The sequence below is a fragment of the Natrix helvetica genome, assembly GCF_964273705.1.
Source record: "Natrix helvetica genome assembly, chromosome: 2".
In the NCBI taxonomy this organism is placed as follows: Eukaryota; Metazoa; Chordata; class Lepidosauria; order Squamata; family Natricidae; genus Natrix; species Natrix helvetica.
The window spans coordinates 255,473,520-255,495,953 of NC_138552.1; the positions used below are offsets into that span (position 1 = coordinate 255,473,520).

General features: G+C 42.5%; 1 protein-coding gene across 1 annotated transcript in view; it reads right to left on the reverse strand.

Annotated features, from left to right (window-relative positions):
* Positions 1-22,434, reverse strand: part of PYGB (glycogen phosphorylase B) — a 62,139-nt gene that overhangs the window by 21,565 nt on the left and 18,140 nt on the right. Inside the window, exons 2-8 of the mRNA XM_081941394.1 lie at positions 21,164-21,265; positions 13,870-13,948; positions 12,774-12,877; positions 9,359-9,490; positions 5,945-6,056; positions 4,137-4,219; positions 3,067-3,210 (exon numbers count right to left, since the gene is read on the reverse strand). Of these exons, the coding sequence (XP_081797520.1) occupies positions 3,067-3,210; positions 4,137-4,219; positions 5,945-6,056; positions 9,359-9,490; positions 12,774-12,877; positions 13,870-13,948; positions 21,164-21,265 (756 nt within the window). The remainder of the gene's footprint in view (positions 1-3,066; positions 3,211-4,136; positions 4,220-5,944; positions 6,057-9,358; positions 9,491-12,773; positions 12,878-13,869; positions 13,949-21,163; positions 21,266-22,434) is intronic.

The following is a 22,434-nucleotide window of genomic DNA, read 5'->3' on the forward strand; positions in this document are numbered from 1 at the left end:
CCAGGCATCAGTGGTAATCTCAGCCCAGGCGTCGGCAAACAGAAGCAGTCTGCCGCCTATGGGTGGGGTCACTATTGACCTATCTGCCCTGGCGGTAGGGACGGCCACCTCCCCCCCGAAATGGCCTCTTCCCTTGGGGTTGGAACCTAGGCCTATCCCTGGTGTAGTGCCTATCCGACTGCCTATCTGATCTCGGAAAATACCTGCTGTGCTGCGCCTCCTGATCTGACTGATGATAGGACTGCTTCTGAAAGTAAGGAACAGATTTTTGCTCCAACTTCTTTGCAGGCGTAGGCATGACCTTCTTTTTATTCTTGTCCTCAACGAGGATTGGGTCCAATGGGGTACCGAAAAGGGATCCCCCGGAATAAGGCGATGATGCCAGGTGCCACTTCGCCTTGTTCTCTGCTTGCTACCCACTCAGCCACAAGAGACGTCGGGAGGTCACCGAGGCCGCCATTCCCCATGAGGCATACTTCATGGCATGCAGAGTGGCATCCGCAGAGAATTGTGCAACAGGATAGCCGTGCGGGTGAAGAACGACGCAGAGGCAGCTGCCTTGAGGGCCCACGCAGAAGACTGGACTGTTTTACGAAGGGTCAGCTCCGCCTTCTTGTCCTCGGCCTTCAAGTAATCAGCCACATCACCGGACACCACCGTTGACGTGGATGCCAATGCCACCACTGGAGGGTCCACTGTGGGCACCTGCAATGCCTCAGAGAAACTAGGTTCCATGTTAAAGAACCTTCTATCACTGCTGCTGGGGTTGGGAAATGTTCCTGGCTTTTCCCACTGCTTTTTAACTACCTCTAGGAACAACTTAGGGGCAGGGATGTCTTCCTTTGCTGGAGGAGGCTCTGAGTAAACTCAATCCGCTGGCTTTTTCTCCGGACCACCCTCTTTGGCACCCAACTTGGCGTCCTCCATCTCACCCAGTTGCGCTGTGGTCCTGGCCTTGCGCAACAGTGACTTGAACAGATCCGGAGGAAACAGACCAGAGAATGCTGGTGCCTCAGGTTTTGAGGGATCCTCATCATCAGACATGTCTATCTCTCTCTGAACCTGATCCCCAGCCACGGAACCCTCGCTAGCCAGAGAAGGAGAAACAGGCCGGCGCACCTCCAAGGGTGAAGGTCTTGGCCTGGCCTGAGCAGTGGCACACACACCCCCAGGGAGCTTTGCCACCATTGCGGGTCGCACAGACCCCTTCTGTAACCCAGCAGAAATTCCATGTTAAATTGCAGAGGAGATAAACCTCTGAATGCTTGCTGGAAGCTGCTCCATGTCTCTAACGAAGGAATCCTCCTCCTCCTCCTGTGCACAGTCTTCAGACTGTGGAGCCAATGATGGCCTGATGGGACTATCCTCCCTGACCCCCCTGCACTGAAAAGGATCCCTTAGATAGGGGCCCTGTTCCACTATGGAGAGGGGGGGGGGAGGTGAAATGTCCCTGAGATACACTGGGGAATCCCCCCTGTGAGGAGACCTAGACCTGGACCTAATGGGCGATCTAGACCTCTAAGGGAGAACTAGGCCTACCGCTCTGTTCAGCCCTGGACACCTGCTTTTCCAGGGCCCTGTGCCTCCTTTCCTCATCCTTCTGCAAGGCCTTGGAGGATTTTCCAGCTGCTGCAGTTTTTCGCAGTCTCACAGAGGCTGTGGGCCTCACTCGGGCCCCACTGGAGGTCCCCTCCCCAGGGGACAATGGGGAGGGGGAGGAATCAGGCCTCTCTTCTGCATCTGCCATGGCACCAGGTCAGGACTTCACCAGGCTCAGCCCACCAGAAACTGCAGCGACCAAAAAACAACTTCCCCCAATCACTCACGTCCTCCACGCGATGAAATCAGCCTCTGGTAGACCTTTCCTGTCCATTTTGTAAGCCGTGAAACTGCCGGCAGAACCATGTGGCACGTTACGCGGTCCTCGCTGTCCCACGCCACTCTGGGCCTCCTGGCGTCGATCTGGGCCTGCAGGGCCTTGCTGCTGCCGCCGCTGCAGAAACGATGGCCACTCAGGAAGGCAGGGATGAAAACGAGGCTTCGTAGTTGCCCCAGCCCATGCGGCCCGCAGGAATTGAGGCCCCAAAATGGCCACCATAATGGCATCCTGCCTCTAAAGCCCCAAGAAGCAACTTTTAAATCCCTTACCGGCGGCCGGGAGCAAGCCACACCAAGGGGAGGCTTCCAGGTATCAGATGGAGGCAAGGGGAAGAAGGCAGGGAGAAGAAATTTGCAGGATGGCACTGGATTGTTTTTGGAAGAATCAGAAACCAAAAGCAACCTATCTTTCTTCGGCCAGACAGAGTTGAAACAAGGAACCAGAAGCAAGAAGCACAGAGGTGTGGCTTCAAATTAACTCTGTCTCGAGGCCAATTGGACACGACAATACCCAATCCTGGCTAATCCTGCAAAATTCCTCCGGAAAACATATCAGTTCACTTTTCTAAAGATCTTAACTCTTCTTTCCAAGTTGTCACAGCAGGAAAAAATAATAATATACTAAAAATGGCACACACAATTTTCTTTTGAAAAGAAAAACCAAATTCTCATCCAATTATGCAATTTGGAGGAAGATGAAAATTAAAATAGGTAAAATTTGTTATCCAATTTTCATTACTGGTGCTTATTGCTGAATTTGTGTTTTGTGAATTTGATACTGCATTGCAGACAAGTTTCACAAAGTCCTTCATTATTCATGATATCCAACTTACAAGGTCCAAGACAAAGATGATTGGTAAAATTTATAAAATCTGATTAAATCCATAAAAACTTTTGGAAGTATTTGCTAATATAGAATTTATCAATAATTTCTTGTCACTAACCATGTAAACATCATGGTATTAAATAACAATAAAAATAATGGCATAATTCTATGAACACCACTAATAGTACTATAAAGATCAGTCCAACAGGACTTCAGGATATTCTCGTGTTAAGCAACGTTCTGGTTTTATTTTTCTTAATATCAAAAGACTGCCAAAGTCTGAGAGAGAGAGATAAAGGTATTCTTTAAAATTAAAATGATTTATTTCAAGATTTGTACAAGCCTTCATGTAAAACGTTCACCTTGTCGGGGAAGGTTTCAAAACAGGTCCTCACTGGGTCACGGCATCCAAATTTGGAAGACTTGAATCGTCGTATGATGTCCTGGAGAGTGGCAGCTACTACAAAGTATTCCTGTTTCAGACGCAATTCCTTTCCTTCAAAAAACTTAGGAACACAGTGGGGAAAAGGGGATTATATTAGTCTATGTCAGAAGCAGCACAATGAAGATACCAAAAGCAAGTAGGCTAATAATGGCAATGATCTGATCGTAGGGATCGTAAAAATCAAGCTCCTTTCCAGGGTGAAAGAAAGAGATGAGATGGACTTTGCCAATCAGGTTTAATCTTCAGTGGTTTCCCTATCTCGGGTCCATATTTTATATAAAAGGCATCCTTCTTTTAATAAGTTTTTACAGAGGACAAACATTCACATGCACATTTGTGGATCAGCACTGATCTTAAGAACATGGAAACACTCTTAATTTCTTCTGAAAATAAATGGGACTTTAAGGACACTTAATTCTCCCTGCATTGTATATCCGGTGATCTTGAATTGAGTATAGTCAGGTAAAAATACTATCTGAGCAGAGGAAAAGGTTACTACAAAGTGGTATGTGTATTGTGCTGGTCCTGAACAGAGATTTATTAAGAACAACAGAAGAGGGAATGCAGAAAGATGGAACTAAGGAAAATTATACTGAGTAAATGCATGCAAGCCAGACATCACTTGTGCCTTTCACCTAATTTTCATAAATTTCACTCTCCTACTATAGCCTCTGTATGTCTCCTTCCACCAGGAGTGGCTTTTTGAAGATAATAATAATAATAATAAATTTGAATTTATTAGCCGCTCCCTTTCCAGGCAGGACTCGGGGCGGCGTACAATGGGCATATAGAACATAGAAATGTAGATGGTGAGAAGTTCCTCAGAGAAGTGGAAACTGGTGACTCCCACACAAAACACAGAAACAAATACTTTTTCTAAGACAGCAGAAAAGCAGCCAAATAAAATCCACAATTCACTTGTGGCCAAAAGAGATTTAACGAAGCACTTAAACTGCATTTCCATGGCACAACGCAGCAGATACTTACATTATCATTAGGGTACAACACTCTGGATATGTTTTCTGCTAGGTTTCTATCCAACACAGCTTCGATGTAATCACCAACATTAACTATGGAAGAGAATGAAGATATATCTCAGAGTAGTTACATCAATGAAATGGAATATTCCAAGAGCTGTGTGTGTTTATCACTACACAGCAGTCATTTCATAACTTCTCCTAACCCTTTACGGTTATTCAGTGAGATTTTCAAAAGTTTCAACTTGTAACTCAAATTCAACAGGAAATTCATTTAAATTTATTTTGAATGGGAAGTAAATGTATGGATTCTTTGCTCAACTGTCTGTCTCGCTCTCAAGAGTCTTACTCTGGAATTGGATTTCACCATCTTTTTTATTTTGAAAAAAATAATGGATTGTACATTTCTAAGAAGGTGTATAAAAGACTTTCTGGATATTTTCAGTACATCAGGTAATTAGTGTGGCTTGGTTCCAGAGGTTAAATGAAGCTTTCTTCATTGTGTTAATCTACTTTGATGTGTTCTCGGGGGGGGGGGGGGAAGGAATACCAGCTACCAAATGGTTGCTTTGCACACGTTCTATTAATTTACTGGACGTGTAATATTTTTTTCTTAAGTAGGAGCTAGGAGCAGAAACTTGGGCCATGATGACTGGAGTTTAATGCTTCTGCCTTCATTGCCCCTTTTAAATTCTCCCTCTCCAAACCACCCTGCTGTAGAAAAGAAGCTGCTTTTAGTGGCAATAACCAGCTTCCCTTCTTTTGTGGATAACAGAATTGGGAAGCGGATTTTTATCAAGGGACAAAGAATAATGAGCCTCTTATGAGCCAGATTTGTCTTTTTGTTTTTTTCCCCCATGTCTTCAGTTGAGATAAAAATACTTTTGCATATGCATACATACATTCTATTTCTATAGAATAGAAATATTTCTATAGAAATAGATAAAGCTGGCCCCAATATATGCTCTATTAACATTTCCTTTTGTATAGCAGATACTGAAGAGAAGAGGTTACGTCATCTGGGTTGAACATACTTAGAAAATATACAGAGACTTTCTTTTCTACATGCTTAGATTCTAAACAGGTAATGTGTAGGTATGAAAAACCTTTAACATAGAATAGAATAACAACGAATAAAAGAGTTGGAAGTAATCAAGCGATAATCAAGGCCATTGATTAGCCTTTTCTCCTGTTTCATGTGGAGACAAATGATTCAACAAAGAACCTGAAATAACAAGAGACTATGAGCAGCTAGGCATGAAAACAAAAGAAGTAGGAGCACAGAGAGTTATTTTCTTCTGTACTTCCAACATAAGGTCAACAACCAATGAGAGAATGGAGAATTTTAGAAGAAATTTTAAACTACTGGCTTGAGGGATGATGCCACTGAGACAAATTTGGACTCCTAGATCATGGTCTACATTACCTACATGAAGGGCTTCTGGAAGGGGATTGGCTGCATAACAAGAACTAGGAAGATTGTGTTTGGAAAATAACTGGCTCAGATTATCTAAAGAGCTCTAAAGGGCTTTAAACTAAAATTCGAAGGGTAGGGAAACCAATCTTTAGGACCCAATCCCAAGCATAAACCCCAAGAGAACCAATCGTACAATGAGGTATGTAGTGATGAGAAGGAAGGGGAACTCAGATATAAAACAGGAGACAGAGGGGAAAAATATGCAGGATCAGTTATAAAGACTTAGATGCCTATACACTAATGCTCAAAATATAAGGAACAAGCAGGGCAAATTTGAATTTAAATAAATAATGCAATAAAGAAATACTGGAAGAACTTTATTCATTATTAAGACTACGTACATTCTTCGAGGTTGAAATCATTGGGTGCCTTGGCTGACCACAGTCTCATAGTATTAACTGTATTGTTCTTGTATCCAGGAACAGGTGTATCATAAGGCATGGCAAGAACAACCTAATGTGGAGCAAGAGATCAAATAAAGATGGGTTAACACAGTGACACTAACTAAAGGGCACTGCAATTGTTCGCTCAAGTATACCTTGCTCGTTTTGTTTTTTAAAAAAATGTGATTTACAATTCTAGACAGCCTAGCTTAATATACTGCAAATAACAACATGAGACAAATTAAAAAAAACAATAGATATTAAACAACAAAGTAGACCTTTGTATCCTCAAAAATAAAGCATTCCCAATAGAAAAAGCAGAGGAGAAAATAAGATAATTCACGCCTCTCTTTAACTTGGCATTTAAGGAAATTCAGTACTGGGGCTCTGCAGGTCTTGTTAGGCAAGCATTTGACAGAACAAAGAAGGATCTGATGTTCTTTAACCTGCAAAGGAACTTGGCACTCAGTCACAGATGTTATTAAATGAAGCTTTCAGAGAAGACTGTTCTTTGAAGGGGCTGGAAGTGAACTTAATTATGTAATTCTCTGCACTCTTGGCAGTTTAGCAACCTTAACTTTCCTCTCTCACGGTCTCCATTATCTCCTGAGGAATGTCTTTGTAAGCAGAACAACATAAAGAACAAAACCACGACTAGGTTTCATGCAATACACTAATTTAGGGCTACTCCAAAGGATCAGAGTAAGCTAAAAGGCAAACCCCAGATCCCTCCACCACATTCTCTGCCCTCCTCTCTCCATCTAGGGTTGCATTTCCCATCTGCTCTTGACCACTTTGTTTACCCTAAATGCTGCTCTCTGTCTGGTTCATCTTTCCTACCCACCCACTCTTTCTTCTTTCCATTGTGCCCAATTGCTTTTTGTGCATTTCCATCTAGCTCTCTCTGTTAATGTCCTCTTTCTTGGCTAGTCCAAATTCCTTTTGACATGCATGAGCAAGCCTTTCCTGCCAACCAGGTCTGATTCTTTCCAGTCTATTCATTTTCTTCCAACTGCCACTTGCAACTCTCTCTACCCTCTGCCCAATCAATCTATCCAGCATGCACTAACAAAATGCATGCACGTATACACACACACACACACACACACACACACACACAAAACTTCACTGACCTGCTTTCACTGCTTTTCCCCAGCCTCCCTGTGATATGCTCACTTACTCGCTTACTTATAGGCTGCAGGTTCTTTGTTCCTTCCAAATGGGGAAAAACATTTTTTTTTTCTTTAATGGGGACCACGAGACCAAGACTGTTGTTTTACAGTCTCTTCTACTTTACTTTTTGTAAAAACGAAAAAACATCCTTTTTCTGGGTTGGAACAAAGAAGCAAGCTGCTTCTTTCATTTGTTCCAAAGCAAACAAAAAACTTGATTGCCTTTTGCATCAGTAGAAAAGTTTTGAAGTGGCAGCTTCTTTTTTTTAGTGTAGTTATCATAATTTCTTCTAAAATTTGTAATACAATTTAAGAACAAATATTATAATATAAAGGAATAATGTTAAATATAAAAAATAAAGTACAAAGAAATTCAAAAGAAAAAAGAAAAAAATAAGTAAAAACAAAAACTAGTATAAGATGCAATTAAAAAATAAATTTGTGCCCTCAGCCCCTTTTAAGAATATGGCTTCCAAAAAGTGCCATAAGCCCAGTGCAGCTCTTTAGTTAGCAAACATTAGGTATTATTCCATATATTGCTTTATTATTGAATAAAGCTTAAATATTTAAATTCATACAGCACATTAAGCCAGAATAGAACAAACCATATTTTAATATAGCATGATTCCAGGACATGTTTTGATTTATGTTTTAACCAAAGGGTATCTGTGTGATACAGAATGGTGGTTTGCTGGCTTGATCCAACCAGGCTCTTCATATGCACTTAAGCCACATATGGTAATTTGTTAGATTCAAGTTGCATAAAACTGTTTGTAATACACAAGTAAATAACTGTGGAAGACTACTGAAATCAGGATCTAGTCCTGACTGACACATGCTTGACAAGTTGTTTTGTCCAATTCTGATCTACTTCATGATAGCATGAGGCTGCCAGCATGCTACAAATGCCTTGATTTTAAAAAAAAGACTAAACACCCGTGGGAAGTTTATGGCCAAGTCATGTATCTCCTAACAAGTGAAAAATGAAACACTAAGTAATTACAAGTACCTATGGAAAATCGTGTATTCCTAAACAGTTGAAAAATGGCACCAAATTTCAGTTTTGAATGTCTCTGTAGTCATTTGTTTAGTCAATCTCTCTAAGGAGCGCCGCTGTTTAAACCAATTATATGCTGCTCAGCAACAAATGTAGAACACCATGGCCCATTTGTCTATGTGGAAAACATAGAGAGGCTGCAGCCATAACAGGTCCAAATAAGGTTTGCAAGCACAGAAGCCCATCTTTTAAATTGCTCCGAAGGCATCTCATGTTTGCAAAAGCTCATGCTGCAACAAATCTATTTGTTTCTAAAGTACCATAGGATATTCTGCCTTTAGAACTCACATGGCATTCAGCAAAAATAAGGGAGAATCTGTTCTTTTTAGAATTGAAGAATTATCTAAACATTTGGATAATTAAAGACTTGTAATCTCGAACCAGCTCCCATTCCTTGCCATGTCATGGTGTTTTCACACACCTTTACAAAGGTGTTGGTAGTGGACTGAGTCCATTGTTCTTCTACTTGCATAACAGATTTTTTCTCATTTTTTTCTTTTTTAGGTTAGTGACCAAAACACAGCTTTACTAATTTGATGTTCTTACATGTTGCCTATACTCCTCTGGGATTATGGGGGTGGTATTCTCAACATATCTGGAAGGTACCAGATAATGGCAGCAAATAAAATAAAATCTCTGCATCAATTGCATGGAATTTGATCTGATTCGAATCAAGATATACAATGAATTGATGAAACAATTCATACGTTTCTGCAAGCATTCATATACAACTACAATTAAAATTGACTCAAAATCGATTCTCTCTGATTCCCAAATGATTTAGAATGAAATTAACTTAAAAACTAGAATAATTCAAACTGCATCCTTGACACATTCCTAGTGTCTGTTTGTTGGCAAAGCTATCCAGGCAGCATTTATTGTTCTTACCTCTGCTTTTTTTATGCTTCCTCTGATCATTACCCTACTAAATGGCTGTTTTCACCCAACCCTTCAATGGGAATGGTAATCCAGCAAACTGGGGAAGTTCTACTGGTTGATTATCCTTGTAACATGGAGGACAGGTAGACAAATATTAATTGCTATTGCCAAAATCTCCAAATCCAAGACTGCCACCATATATCAGTTTTGGCTATTTTGCCCTTGCAATTAATGGCTTCCCATATGTAACTTTAAAAGCCATACCTGAGTATCAACCCATTTAACCCCATTAGGAGTATGATCTACTCGACCATAGAAATGTACAGGAAGCATGTATTCAGGGCGGGCTTTTTCCCAAGGATTGCCATAGCGCAGCCAATCATCAGCTTCTTCCACCTAAAACAAGAAGAAATGAGTCACAAAAAATGTTGTCTTCTTTGACCAATGAATTGTGATTAATAAACAAGAGCTTTTTCAACACCTGAATGGAAGTGGGGGTATCCTCCCAGCAGGGGTGGGTTCCTGCCAGTTGTAACCTCTTCTAGAGAAGAGGTTCCACAAATCTACCATGCCGTTTAGAACCGGTTCCAGCTTCCTCCCCCAGCCCGTCCGCACCACACTTGCCCACCCACCCCTCGCTGATTGGCTGGCTCATCAATTGCCCCGCCCACCTCTAAGAGTCTTATTTAAACCTTAAAGTCTTAAAGCTGTCAAGTTTGAACAACCCTGGGTTTTTTTTTCTAAAGGGTTATGGGTGCAAGGGTCTTGTAACTTGACAGCTTTAAGACTTGCGTGCTTCAAATGCCAGAGTTTCTGAGCCAACATTTTGGTTGCTAAGCAGGGGCGTTGTTAAGTGAGTTTCACCACATTTTACAAGTTGGCCACGCACACCCAATCACATGACTGCCAAGCCACTCTCACTTGATCACATGGCTGGCAAGCCACCCCCACTCAGTCACATGGCTGGCAAACCACTCCCACAAAGCAGGCCACACCTACAGAAGAGGTTCTAAAAAATTTTGAAACCCACCACTGCTCCCCAAATATGTTCACCTCATACAGTACTGCAGTCATTCTGGTGCCAAATAATGATCTTTTTCATTTTTCTAATCATTCTAATTTTAAATATATAGCTTTGTTTTAATTGTCATAATCAATGCATTGGGAAATATATGACTATGAAAAAGAAACTTTATTACGCATTTGTTGATTTTGTGAATGTATAATAAACATAACTGAACTGCTTATAATAGCAATAGGAATAACTGTTAGATTTATAAGCTGTTCCACAGTGCTTTACAGCCCCCTCTTAAGCAGTTTACAGAGTCAGCATATTTTCCCCAACAATCTGGGTCCTCATTTTACCGACCTCGGAAGGATAAAGGCTGAGTCAACCTTGAGCTGGTGAGGATCTAACCACTGGCAGTCAGCAGAATTAGCCTGCAATACTGCATTCTAACCACAGGAATTCTTTGCCCCAATAAAGAGGTGAAAGTTGATTCCTAAGTGCAGTAAGAGTAGCATATGATAGAAATAAAGTATGTATGAGAATGGATGGAATGTTTAACAAATGGTTCAACACTGCACATGGATTAAGACAAGGATAGGTGATGTCTTGGAATAAATGTATAGTATAAAGGAAAGCTTTATTGTTGTTAGAGCTTTATTGTTGGATCAGTTGGGGACATGAGTGTGTGTGTGTGTACCTATGTATGCCATGTTGTTGACAGAGAACCTGAATGATTTGTAGCAAACATTAGAGATGATTTTATGACGCAATGAGGAGAATGCATTTGAAAATCAGTATCTTGGTAGAATGTTTACAAAAAATGAATTGAGAAATTTTAGTAACTGCACATGTTTGTAACAATGTAGTGGGTAGAAATGAGAAATTAGTTATGTTGTGAGGAATAAATATGGGAAAAAATTAAAATGGCTGTATTTAACAGCATCTTCAACAAACCCATTTGTAATGACAGTATCTTATATATTTCTCAGTGCACGAGCTATGACAATTTAAAAATTGGAGGCTAAAATCTTAGAAGATGCTGCCAACATTAATTTTATTATATTATGGTTCTTTAGTTTACTTACATACTGTATTTTTTTTGGTTCTTTAGTTCACTTACATACTGTATTTTTCGGAGTATAAGACGCACCAAGGTTTGAAGAGGCAAATAAAAAAAAAGTTTTTGCACTCTGCAAACCTCTAAAAAATGTCCCGTTTTTTACGAAAATGGGCCCGTTCCCCCCCCCCAAGGCATGAATAGCCTTTAGGGGGCTTGCAGAGTGCTCCCGGTGTGTGTGGGGGGAAATGAGCAAAAAACAGGTCTGTTTTTCACAAAAACGGGTTCGTTTTTCATACAAAAAAGGGCATGGATAGCCTTTAGGAAGCTTATAGAGTGCTCCTGGGGGCTGGGATAAAATTGAGCAAAAACGGGCCTTTTTTGCTCATTTCTGCCAGGAGCTCTCTAAAAGTTTCCTAGAGGCTATTTTGGTGAAGGGGGCGGGGTTTCGGGAAGCAAAAAAAATGCTGTATTCAGTGTATAAGACGCACCCAGATTTTCAGCCTCTTTTTTGAGGGGAAAGGGTGCATCTTATACTCCAAAAAATATGGTAGCTTCAAAGTCTGGCATCATGATAGTAGTATTTTATGATACTAGCAATCCATAGGATAACCTGTTAAATATGGGGCACATCAGGCTTTTCCACAAGATTTCTCAAACTTACCCTTATGGACAATACTTCACCTAGGATACTGGTGTTCACCAAGCTGCCATCAGCTGCTACATCTAGTGCTTACAACTGGCAATGCTAACTATCTACAAGAGCTAGTTGTAAAATATGTTTTGTGGGCCTATGTAAGGATAAGTCAACCTACAGCTGCCTCTACAGGTTTATTTTAGTTTATATTAGTTTGATAGCAGACCCACTTTCCAGAGTAACCTTCACTGGATGTGTTCAAGGTGAATCTATAGTCCTGCACTGAGCTGAAGGTTGGACTTGATTACCTAAGTGGCTCTGTCCAAACTCAATGGTGTTATGACTTTTAGACAGCATGGCCACTTCACAGGAGCTGCAGAAGCTCTGTTACTAAGTGATGTGGTCACAAAACATGGCATCGTGTGACTACACTGCTTAGCAATGGCAGTTCTGGCACTTCCAGTTGCCATCATTAAGCAAATCATATGCCCTTATTAAACATGATCTCACATGGTCAATATTTGTGAGCCCCTGACAAGCTTCGTTGCTTGTTAGAAGCTGGTAATGAAGATTGCAAAGGGCGATTGCAAGATTGTGGAAAAAGGCAGCACATAATCGCAAACTGATTACTAAGTGCCTGCATCACAATGACATGATGGTCAGGATGCTGCTGTGACCATTGCAAGTTCAAAGATCAGCCATAAGTACCCTTTGTTGAACTGACAGTGAACTAGTGTCTGTTAAACAAGGATTACCTGTATAGCCTTTGTCTACAGATAAGACGTGGCTTCAATTTTGGGTATCTATGATTAAAAGATTCTCAGATAGTAGACTTATGCAACTGACATTCCTTACTATTGTTTTTTCCTAAGGCTTTGGAGAAGCTTTAGCTACCATCACAGTCCTCACTCAAGCTTAATTATTGCTTGACAGTACCTGTAAAGACAGACAGAAATAAAGGTGATCTTTCCCTCACCTGCCAGCCATTGACAATCTTTTGATTAAAAATGCCAAATTCATAGCGGATCCCGTAGCCATAGGCTGCAAGCCCCAGTGTTGCCATGGAGTCCAGAAAGCAAGCTGTCATGGAAAAGAACCAACACACGTTATTGCCTGACAGAAATAAACACCCAGTTAAGCAGCCCTTCCTGATGCAACTCAGTGTGTTTGTGTTTATAAGACTGCACAGATTCCCGCCTTACAAATGAGGGAAGGGTGTGGAATAGTGGCTAAGAGATTGAGCTAAAGACACCAAAGGTCTTTATTTCAGCTCTTCCATGAAGTCACAAAATGGCCTTAGAAAAGGCACTTTTTCTCAGCCCCCATCCCCATATATTCAGGGAAATACTATCATGTTTCGGAGTTGTTATGTCAAGATTATTACTAGGTAAAAAAAAAATGTAAGACTTTAATTCATATAATATAAATTCTATAAAAAGGGTTTTGTAGGCTTTGTATCTGTATTGCAAAGAGCTCTCCGTTTCATCATAGCTTGTTATAGTTCCCCGTAGAACAATCTAAGCGCAGCCATGCTGGCAAAGTCTGACAGTGCAGAATTCAGCTTCTCGCTCCCACCCAGCAAGATGCTTAACAAGGCAGTTGGTTAACTGAGAGCCTTTCCAACTCTGCATCCTATTTTATTCTCCAAGGCGCCTGAGGGTAGAACAAGAAGCAATGGGTGGAAACTAATCAAGGAGAGAAGCAACTTAGAACTGAGGAGAAACTTCCTGACAGTTAGAACAATTAATCAGTGGAACAGCTTGCCTCCAGAAGTTGTGAATGCCCCAACACTGGAAGTCTTTAAGAAGATGTTGGATAACTATTTGTCTGAAACAGTATAGGGTTTCCTGCCTAGGCAGGGGGTTGGACTAGAAGACCTCCAAGGTCCCTTCCAACTCTACTATTGTATTGTATTGTATTGTATTGTATTGTATTGTATTGTATTGTATTGTATTAGTGCTACACTCCACCTCCTCATTTTCTCTGAACCCTCTAATCACCCTGACTGCAATACAAACGGTCTTCCTCTGTAGAAATGTAATGGCATCTTCTCACCAATGGTCACTGCTCACCTGCCAGACGCCCAAGTCCCCCATTCCCAAGGCCAGCATCTTCCTCAATCTCTTCCAATTCTTCTAAGTCAAGGCCAAGCTATTGAGAGGAATAAGCAAAAGACAGAAAATACCACGAAATGTAAAGTTTTCTACTTGGAATTTGCAATTTCTTTCATTCTAGCCTTCTGTTAAAACAACTCTGCTTCTTTCTGATGTTGGAGTAAAGTTCATTTCTACCCTCTACAATTTAGATTGGATTGCTATGCTTTTTATAAACATTGAAAAATTTAACGCCACTGAATGAATGAATATCTGTTTGTGTGAAATATCTTAAAATCATCTCACTTCCAGTGTTTGTCCCTTTTCTGATAAGATTTAAAAAGAGGACACGGTCTCTCAACCTCTGACACACTTCCTGGACAGAAAGACCCCCCCCCCCAAAAAGCTAAACAGTTTTTTTAGCACTTTTTTTATTGTAACTATTTTATTACTGTATTTTTCAGAGTATAAGACGCACCTTTTTTCCTCAAAAAAGAGGCTGAAAATCTGGGTGCATCTTATACATTGAATACAGCATTTTTTGCCTCCCGAAGCCCCGCCCCTTCACCAAAATAATAATAATAATAATAATAATAATAATAATAATAATAATAATAATAATAATAATAATAAAATATTTATTTCTTAGCCGCGCCCTCTCCCGAAGGACTCGGGGCGGCGTACAATAAAACATATAAAATACATATCTGGACAAGACATACATATAACAAAGACGTATACTAAGACGTGTACAAGGAGGAGGTGGGCAGATGGATAAAAACAATTAAAATCACAATATTTAAAAACCCCTAAATAAATAAATAGATTCAATTAAATTACACAAATAAAAAACCCGTCAGGAGCGATATAGTTAGATCATGGTTGAGCCAGGCCAGCTACTTGAAATAGGTGGGTCTTGAGCTTTACATGGAAGGAGCGGAGGTCAGAGGTAGTCCTAATATCCGGAGGGAGGTCATTCCACAGGGCTGGGCCCGCCACAGAGAAGGCTCTACTCCTAGGCGCCGCCCCTCGGCACTGTCTGGTGGACGGCACCTGGAGGAGTCCCTCTCTGTGCGAGCGAATTGGTCGCAGGGATGTATGGGGCAGAATACGATCCCGCAAGTAACTAGGTCCTGAGCCATGAAGCGCTTTAAAGATCGTTATCAAAACCTTGAAACACACCCGATAGACCACAGGAAGCCAGTGCAGCTCGCGCAGGAAAGGTGTCACATGGGAGTACCTAGTACTCCCCATAATTACCCGCGCGGCTGCATTCTGGACCAACTGTAGCCTCCGAGTGCATTTCAAGGGAAGCCCCATGTAGAGAGCGTTACAGTAGTCCAGGTGAGACGTCACCAGCACATGAGTGACTGTGTGTAAGGCGTCCCGGTCCAGTAGGGGGCGCAATTGGCGCACCAGGCGAACCTCGTGGAACGCCCCCCTTGCCACGGCTGTCACATGGTCATCCATGGACAGCCGGGCATCCAGGAGGACGCCCAAATTGCGCGCCCGCTCCACGGGGGCAAGTTGAACGCCCCCGATGGCCAAAGATGGAATTAATTGGCTGAACCGGGGAGCCGGTACCCACAGCCACTCTGTCTTGGAGGGGTTGAGTTTGAGTCGGTTATCAACCATCCAGACCCGTACGGCTTCCACACACCGGGACATCACTTCGACGGCCTCGTTGGGGTGGTTCGGGGTGGAAATGTACAGCTGAGTATCATCAGCGTACAGATGATATCCCACCCCAAAACCACGGATGATCTCACCCAGCGGCTTCATATATGTGTTGAACAGGAGTGGCGAGAGGACCGACCCCTGTGGTACCCCACAAGTAAGGGGGCTTAGGGTCGACCTCTCTTCCCCTGCCAACACACGTTGCGTCCGGCCGGAAAGGTAGGAGCCGAACCACTGCAAAACGGTGCCCCGGAACCCCAACCCCTCCAGCCGGCGCAACAGGATACCATGGTCGATGGTATCAAAAGCCGCTGAGAGGTCTAATAGGACCAGGATAGAGGAACAACCCCTATCTCTGGCCCTCCAGAGATCATCCACCAACGCGACCAAGGCCGTCTCCGTGCTGTGCCCGGGGCGGAAGCCGGACTGGCGCGGGTCTAGATAATCATTTTCCTCCAGATGTCGTGGAAACTGGTAAGCCACCACACTCTCTACAACCTTCGCCAAAAAGGGAAGGTTGGAGACAGGACGATAATTGGCCAGCTCCATAGGGTCCAGGGAAGGCTTCTTGAGCAAGGGTCTCACCACCGCCTCTTTCAAGGCGGCTGGGAGAGACCCCTCACTCAACGAAGCGTTCACTAGGCCCAGGAGCCAGTCTCGTGTAACCTCCCAGGATGCCAGTACAAGCCAGGAGGGGCACGGGTCCAATAAACATGTGGTGGGTCGCAGTCGTCCACGCATTCTGTCCAAATCCTCGATGGCAACCAAGTCAAACTCCTCCCAGGTCGATTCCTCAAGACTCACCACGGACGTCTCCATTGGACCACTGACAGGGACCCAATCCTTCCGGATTTGAGCGATTTTATCCTGCAGATATTTCCCAAATTCCTCTGCCCTGCCCTGTAAAGGGGCCTCCCGCGGCCTCTGAAACAAGAGGGAGCGGGACACCCGGAACAGGGCGGCAGGACGGTTCTCTGCAGATGCAATGAGAGTGGCACAATATTGACGTTTGGCCACTCTCAATGCCACAAGGTACGTCCTTAAATGGGCTCGTGCCTGTGTTCGGTCAAATTCGGAACGGGAGGATCTCCAACAACTCTCTAGGCGTCTCTTGCGGCATTTCATCACCCTTAGCTCCTCGGTAAACCAAGGGGCCAGGGTGGATCGTTGCCGCCGGAGAGGCCGCAAAGGCACCACCCGGTTCAAGGCCCCGGTAGTCGCATTATTCCACGCGACCACCAGGTCCTCTACCCGGGGGCGGGTCAGGGTTACAGGAGGTGGCCCAAGCTCCGTCTGGAACCTATCTGGTTCCATCAGGCGCCTGGGGCGGAACCATCTAGTGCTTTCCGGTTCCGCCTCCCCGCAGCGGGAGGTAGCACCAGGGAAGTCAAGTTGAAGGAGTGAGTGATCTGACCATGACAGGGGAGTGATGGTTAAGTCCCCTCCTCCCAGATCACTCAACCACTGGCCAGAGACAAAAACAAGGTCCAGGGTGTGTCCTCCCTCGTGTGTCGGGCCCTGAATCAATTGAGTCAGGTCCATGGCTGTCATGGAAGCCATGAACTCCCGAACCCCCTCGGATGCTTCTCCCACCAATGGCAGGTTAAAATCCCCCATCACTAGAAGTTTGGGGGTCTCAACCGCCACCGATGCGATCAGCTCGAGGAGTTCAGGCAGGGCCGCTGATGTATAGCGAGGAGCCAGGTATACTATCAGCAGGCCCAACTGTCTCCCAGGGCCCCATTTCACAACAAGGGATTCACATCCGGACATCTGTGGCACAGTGGACTCTCTCGGCTCTAAGTCCTCCCGAATAATTGCTGCTACCCCACCGCCCCTTCCCTGGGCCCGGGGCTGGTGAAATGCTCGGTAGCCTGGTGGGCACATTTCCACGAGGGGAAGACCTCCCTCGTGGCCCAACCAGGTCTCCGTTATTCCCGCGAGGTCCGGCTCCCCCTCTAAAATTAGATCGTAAATGGCTGTGCATACCCTTATGGAGGCTTTCAGAGACCTTCTGGGGGCTGGGGAGGGCAGAAATGAGCAAAGAATGGGCCGTTCCCCCACCCCAGCAGCACTCTATAAGCCTCCATAAGGCTATGCATGCAATATTTTTTTTTAAAAAAACGGACGCATTTTTGTGAAAAGCAGGCCATGTTTTGCTCGTTTTTGCCCCCCCATTCCCCCCAGGAGCACTCTGCAAGCCCCCCCCCCGGCTATTCATGCCTTTTATTTGAAAAAAACAGGCCCGTTTTTCATTTTGGGGAGGTTTGCAGAGTGCAAATAGGGAAGAAAATGGTAAGTGAGCACCTGTCTACCCTAGGTGAGTTCAAATAACCAGAACAGGACAGATTACACCCCAGGGTTCTGAAGGAACTGGCAGATGAGATCTCAGAACCACTGAACTATATCTTTCAGAGATCCTGGAGCACCAGGGAACTCCCATATTCAAAAAAGGAAAAAAAATAGTTCCAGGAAACTACAGACCTATCAGCCTGACCTCAATACCAGGAAAGATTCTGGAAATGATAATCAAGCAACGAATTAGCGAACACCTAGAAGTAAACAAAGTAATAGCCAAAAGCCAACATGGGTTTGTCAAAAACAGATCATGCCAGACTAATCTTATTGCATTCTTTGACAAAGTGACAAAATTAGTGGACCAGAAGAATGCCCTTGATATAGTTTGCTTGGACTTCAGTAAGGCATTTGATAAGATAGACCGTAACCTACTACTAGATAAAGTAGAAGAATGTGGGTTAGACAGCATCACCACCAGATAGATTCGTAACTGGCTGACCAACCGCACTGAACGTGTAGTCCTCAATGGAACTGATCTACATAGAGGGAAGTATGCAGTGGAGTACCCCAAAGCTCTGTTTTAGGCCCAGTACTCTTCAACATCTTCATCAATGATTTGGATGAGGGAATAAATGGGGAACTCATCAAATTTGCAGGTGACACCAAGCTGGCAGGAATAGCCAACACTTAGACAGGCTTAAGATACAGAAGGATCTTGACAAATTTGAACATTGGGCACTATCTAATAAAATGAAATTCAATGGTGAAAAAAGTAAGGTTCTACATTTAGGCAATAAAAACGGAATGCAGAGGTACAGTATAGATGGTACCTTGCTCAATAGTAGTAACTGTGAGAGGGATCTTGGAGTCCTAGTGGACAACCATTTAAATATGAGCCAGCAGTGTGCAGCAGCTGCCAAAAAGCCAACATAGTTCTAGACTACATAAACAGGGATAGAATCAAGATCACTGAAGTGTTAATACCACTTTATAATGCCTTGGTAAGGGCACAGTTGGAATACTGCATTCAGTTTTGGTCGCCACGATGTAGAAACGAGGTGGAGACTCTAGAAAGAGTGCAGAGAAGCACAACAAAGATGATTAGGGGACTGGAGACTAAAACATATGAAGAACGGTTGCAGGAACTGGGTATGTCTAGTTTAATTAAAAGAAGGAGACATGATCCCATGTTCCAATATCCCAGGGGTTGCCACAAAGAAGAGGGAGTCAAACTATTCTCCAAGGCACCTGAGGGTAGAACAAGAAGCAATGGGTGGAAACTAATCAAGGAGAGAAGCAACTTAGAACTGAGGAGAAATTTCCTGACAGTTAAAACAATTAATCAGTGGAACAGCTTGCCTTCAGAAGTTGTGAATGTCCCAACACTGGAAGTCTTTAAGAAGATGTTGGGTAGCCATTTGTCTGAAATGGTATAGGGTTTCCTGCCTAGGCAGGGGGTTGGATTAGAAGACCTCCAAAGTCCCTTCCAACTCTGCTATTGTATTGTATTGTATTGTATTGTATTGTATTGTATTGTATTGTATTGTATTGTATAATTTTTCTCCTCCTTTTCATCTAGATCTTAATTGCTCCCTGCTTATATTGCTAGCACAAAGTTAGAGAAAACAGCCAGAACTGTTTCTAGTGGAAACCTAATATGGAGTGACGTGACGTGATGCAACATGACGAGGAAGGGAAGGGAACCTAATATGGAGTGATGTGACATGATGTGGAGAAGAAGGGAAAGGGAAAGGGAAGTAGCTGAATTTTCTCCTAGCACCACTAATAGCTTTAGATCCAATTTAAATTAGGGAAAGCTGCTAATTTTCACACCTCCAGAATTCTCGTGTTCAGACCAAGAATGATCATCCTCTCTTCCCTTTCAATTGCTTTTAACCAAAATCTAAACTGTCAGGAAACCGGATCATGGATCTCATAAGTCTATAGTTTGGGCTGCTGATAGGACCTTGATTTTTTCATTTTCCATGGTGAACATTCTCAGCTTGATTTCTTTCCAAACAAAACAACTTCTCCTTACCCAGAAAGAAAATCTGGCTCTTTGTGAATTTGATAGCAAGGTAACTGTCCAGGGCTAAATCACATAAGCAGCTCTGCCAAAAGGCCTGCAATCTATGAGTCATACTGCCTTCAGCAATAAACATTTAAAGATGTGTTGTGGGTGGATTAAACAGAAACCTTACAAGGCTCTAGAAAATGATCAGGCTCTTTATTAATATAGTTTGCAACCAGATATTAAACAGACAAGAGTATTGTGATGAGAATGAGAAAAAGGAGGGAGAGGGAGAGGGAGAAGAGGGAGAGAGGGAGAGAGAGAAATGGTGCATTTGCATTGTGAAATAAGGCTCAAACTATTGTATAAATGATGGTTTGGAATTCCTTTTGGACAAATAAAAGTTGGGGTTTGTAAGGAACAGTGCTCCACTCTCATAGGCTATGGGTTAATCCTTCAAGATTTTCAAGAATGGAATAACAAGAAATCCAACAAATTAAAGTTTATCTGAAGGTTTTTTTGGATGGGGGTGGAGAAGTGACTGGAAGTTTAAAATACAAAAATAGCTTGACATTATGCTCAAATCTGTCCAGTAACGTAAGTAAAATATCTGCAAAGTTAACTGGGCTGTGTGTACAGTGTAGACATTTGTCGTTCTTATGTTATCTCCAAATTTAAAGGAATGTGATTGCTAATGATTTGCTAATTTCCTTCCTTGTTTCATTCTGTATTTTACAGATTCTGAGTTTAATTTCTATTCTGTTATCACTAGAACCAGAGGAAGAAAGCTTTTTAGGAACTCACATTCACTCACATTTGCAAAAGGATGTGCCTATGATTCTCTGGTATTATAAATCCTTTAACCTGATTTGCTGAATCATTATATTGACTCCTATATGCAGACCATCCTTTCGTTGTGAAATTATTGGAATTGAAATTATTTTCCATTAAAAATAGAATTACATAGTTAACTAGATTTAATCTTCAAAGATATTATAAAATTAAATACTATCTATGTAATGATCAGTTATCACCCAAGCTGTTTTGCCCCACTATTTTAAAGGCTCATGGCACATGATCATATGTGTAAAAGAAAACACATTTTTATATTTTACATTTTCCTGAAAAACTAGGAAGCAAAGAAGCTTTTCTAAAAAATACAAAAACTGAGACTTCCTGAATTTTAACATCATTTATGAACTGTCCATAAAAATATTATAAACACCTCCTGCTTCCTTATGTACACAAACTGAAGAGTACCAGTCCAACCTCAAAGATGGAACACACCTGATAAATAGCTTCATCGCAGGCATTCTGCAGACCCAGGTTCACCATTGTATTCTGAAGTGTTCGGCCCATGTAGAATTCCAGAGACAGGTAATAAATACGCTAGGAAACAAGAGGGGAAAAAAAGACAAGAGTTTATATAATCTAATATGTTTTGCACCCTGAGCCATGAGGTAGGCGACAACTCCATTTACGGTATATTATATAAACCATACAGAAAGCTTAGGGAAAATATCTGTGATATTTGTATCTCTCCTATTTCATCCTCACATCCACTTTTGAGGTCAGTGGGATTGAGAGATAATGGCTAGTCTAGACTTATCCTATGCTTCAGTGGGAATTTGAACCAATGTCTCACTAGTCTCAGCCCAACGTTCCAGCCAATATATCACACACACTCTACTTTGGGACCACCGAGAAAGTAATGATGCAACCCTTCATTTCATTTTTGCCAACTAAGACAGGATTATTGTATACTCTGTACTGTAGATTCCATAAAAGCACAGGATTGCAGCTACATTTCAGCAACCTGGAAAAATACCTTCCCTGCATATATGTTCCCTCTGTGTGTCTGTGCATATGTGTATGCATTGTGTGGGTGTCTGAGAATCTAATCAGGTCAGGTTTGGATGTGCTACCTTTTTACATGGGTATTCCTATGTTTTACCCTTGTTTCATTTATGTGAACTGGTGTGCATGTGTGCCCTGGGAAGGCCAGAGTTGATTGCATATGCTCCATTCTGGGTGACGTAATTGAGGGGGGCTCAGAATGGAGTTGACATGTTGCCAATTCTGCAGCAATATTTTGGGTTGTCTTTTCAATGTTTGGTAGGGTCTCACCCGTCTACAAGTTCAATCTTTTGCTAGCTTCTGCTGTCTTACCTAATTTGGTCTCATTTGGGAGTTTTTTGGGGAGGGGAAATTATTCTGCTAACTTAAGTCTCAAGCCCCTTTGCACATTTTACAGGTTTACCCATTCTTCTCATTGGACTGGGAAGTGTTTAAAAAGGGGGAAAGGGCTGGAAATACGTATGGAAATACAACTCCCCCCAAACTGACTAAATTAATTAAAAGTCATTTTCTTTATTTATTTGTTGAAGAATTAATAATAACTGACATGTTAACAAACTAAGTGTATCAGCAATTCATATCTGCATACCAAGTGTAGATTCATCTGTCCACCAAGGAACATAACATTCCTTTTGGACTTTTCCATGAACAAAAAAGGTCTTGATCTACTCTTATAGAGTCCAAATAGAGACATCTACAAA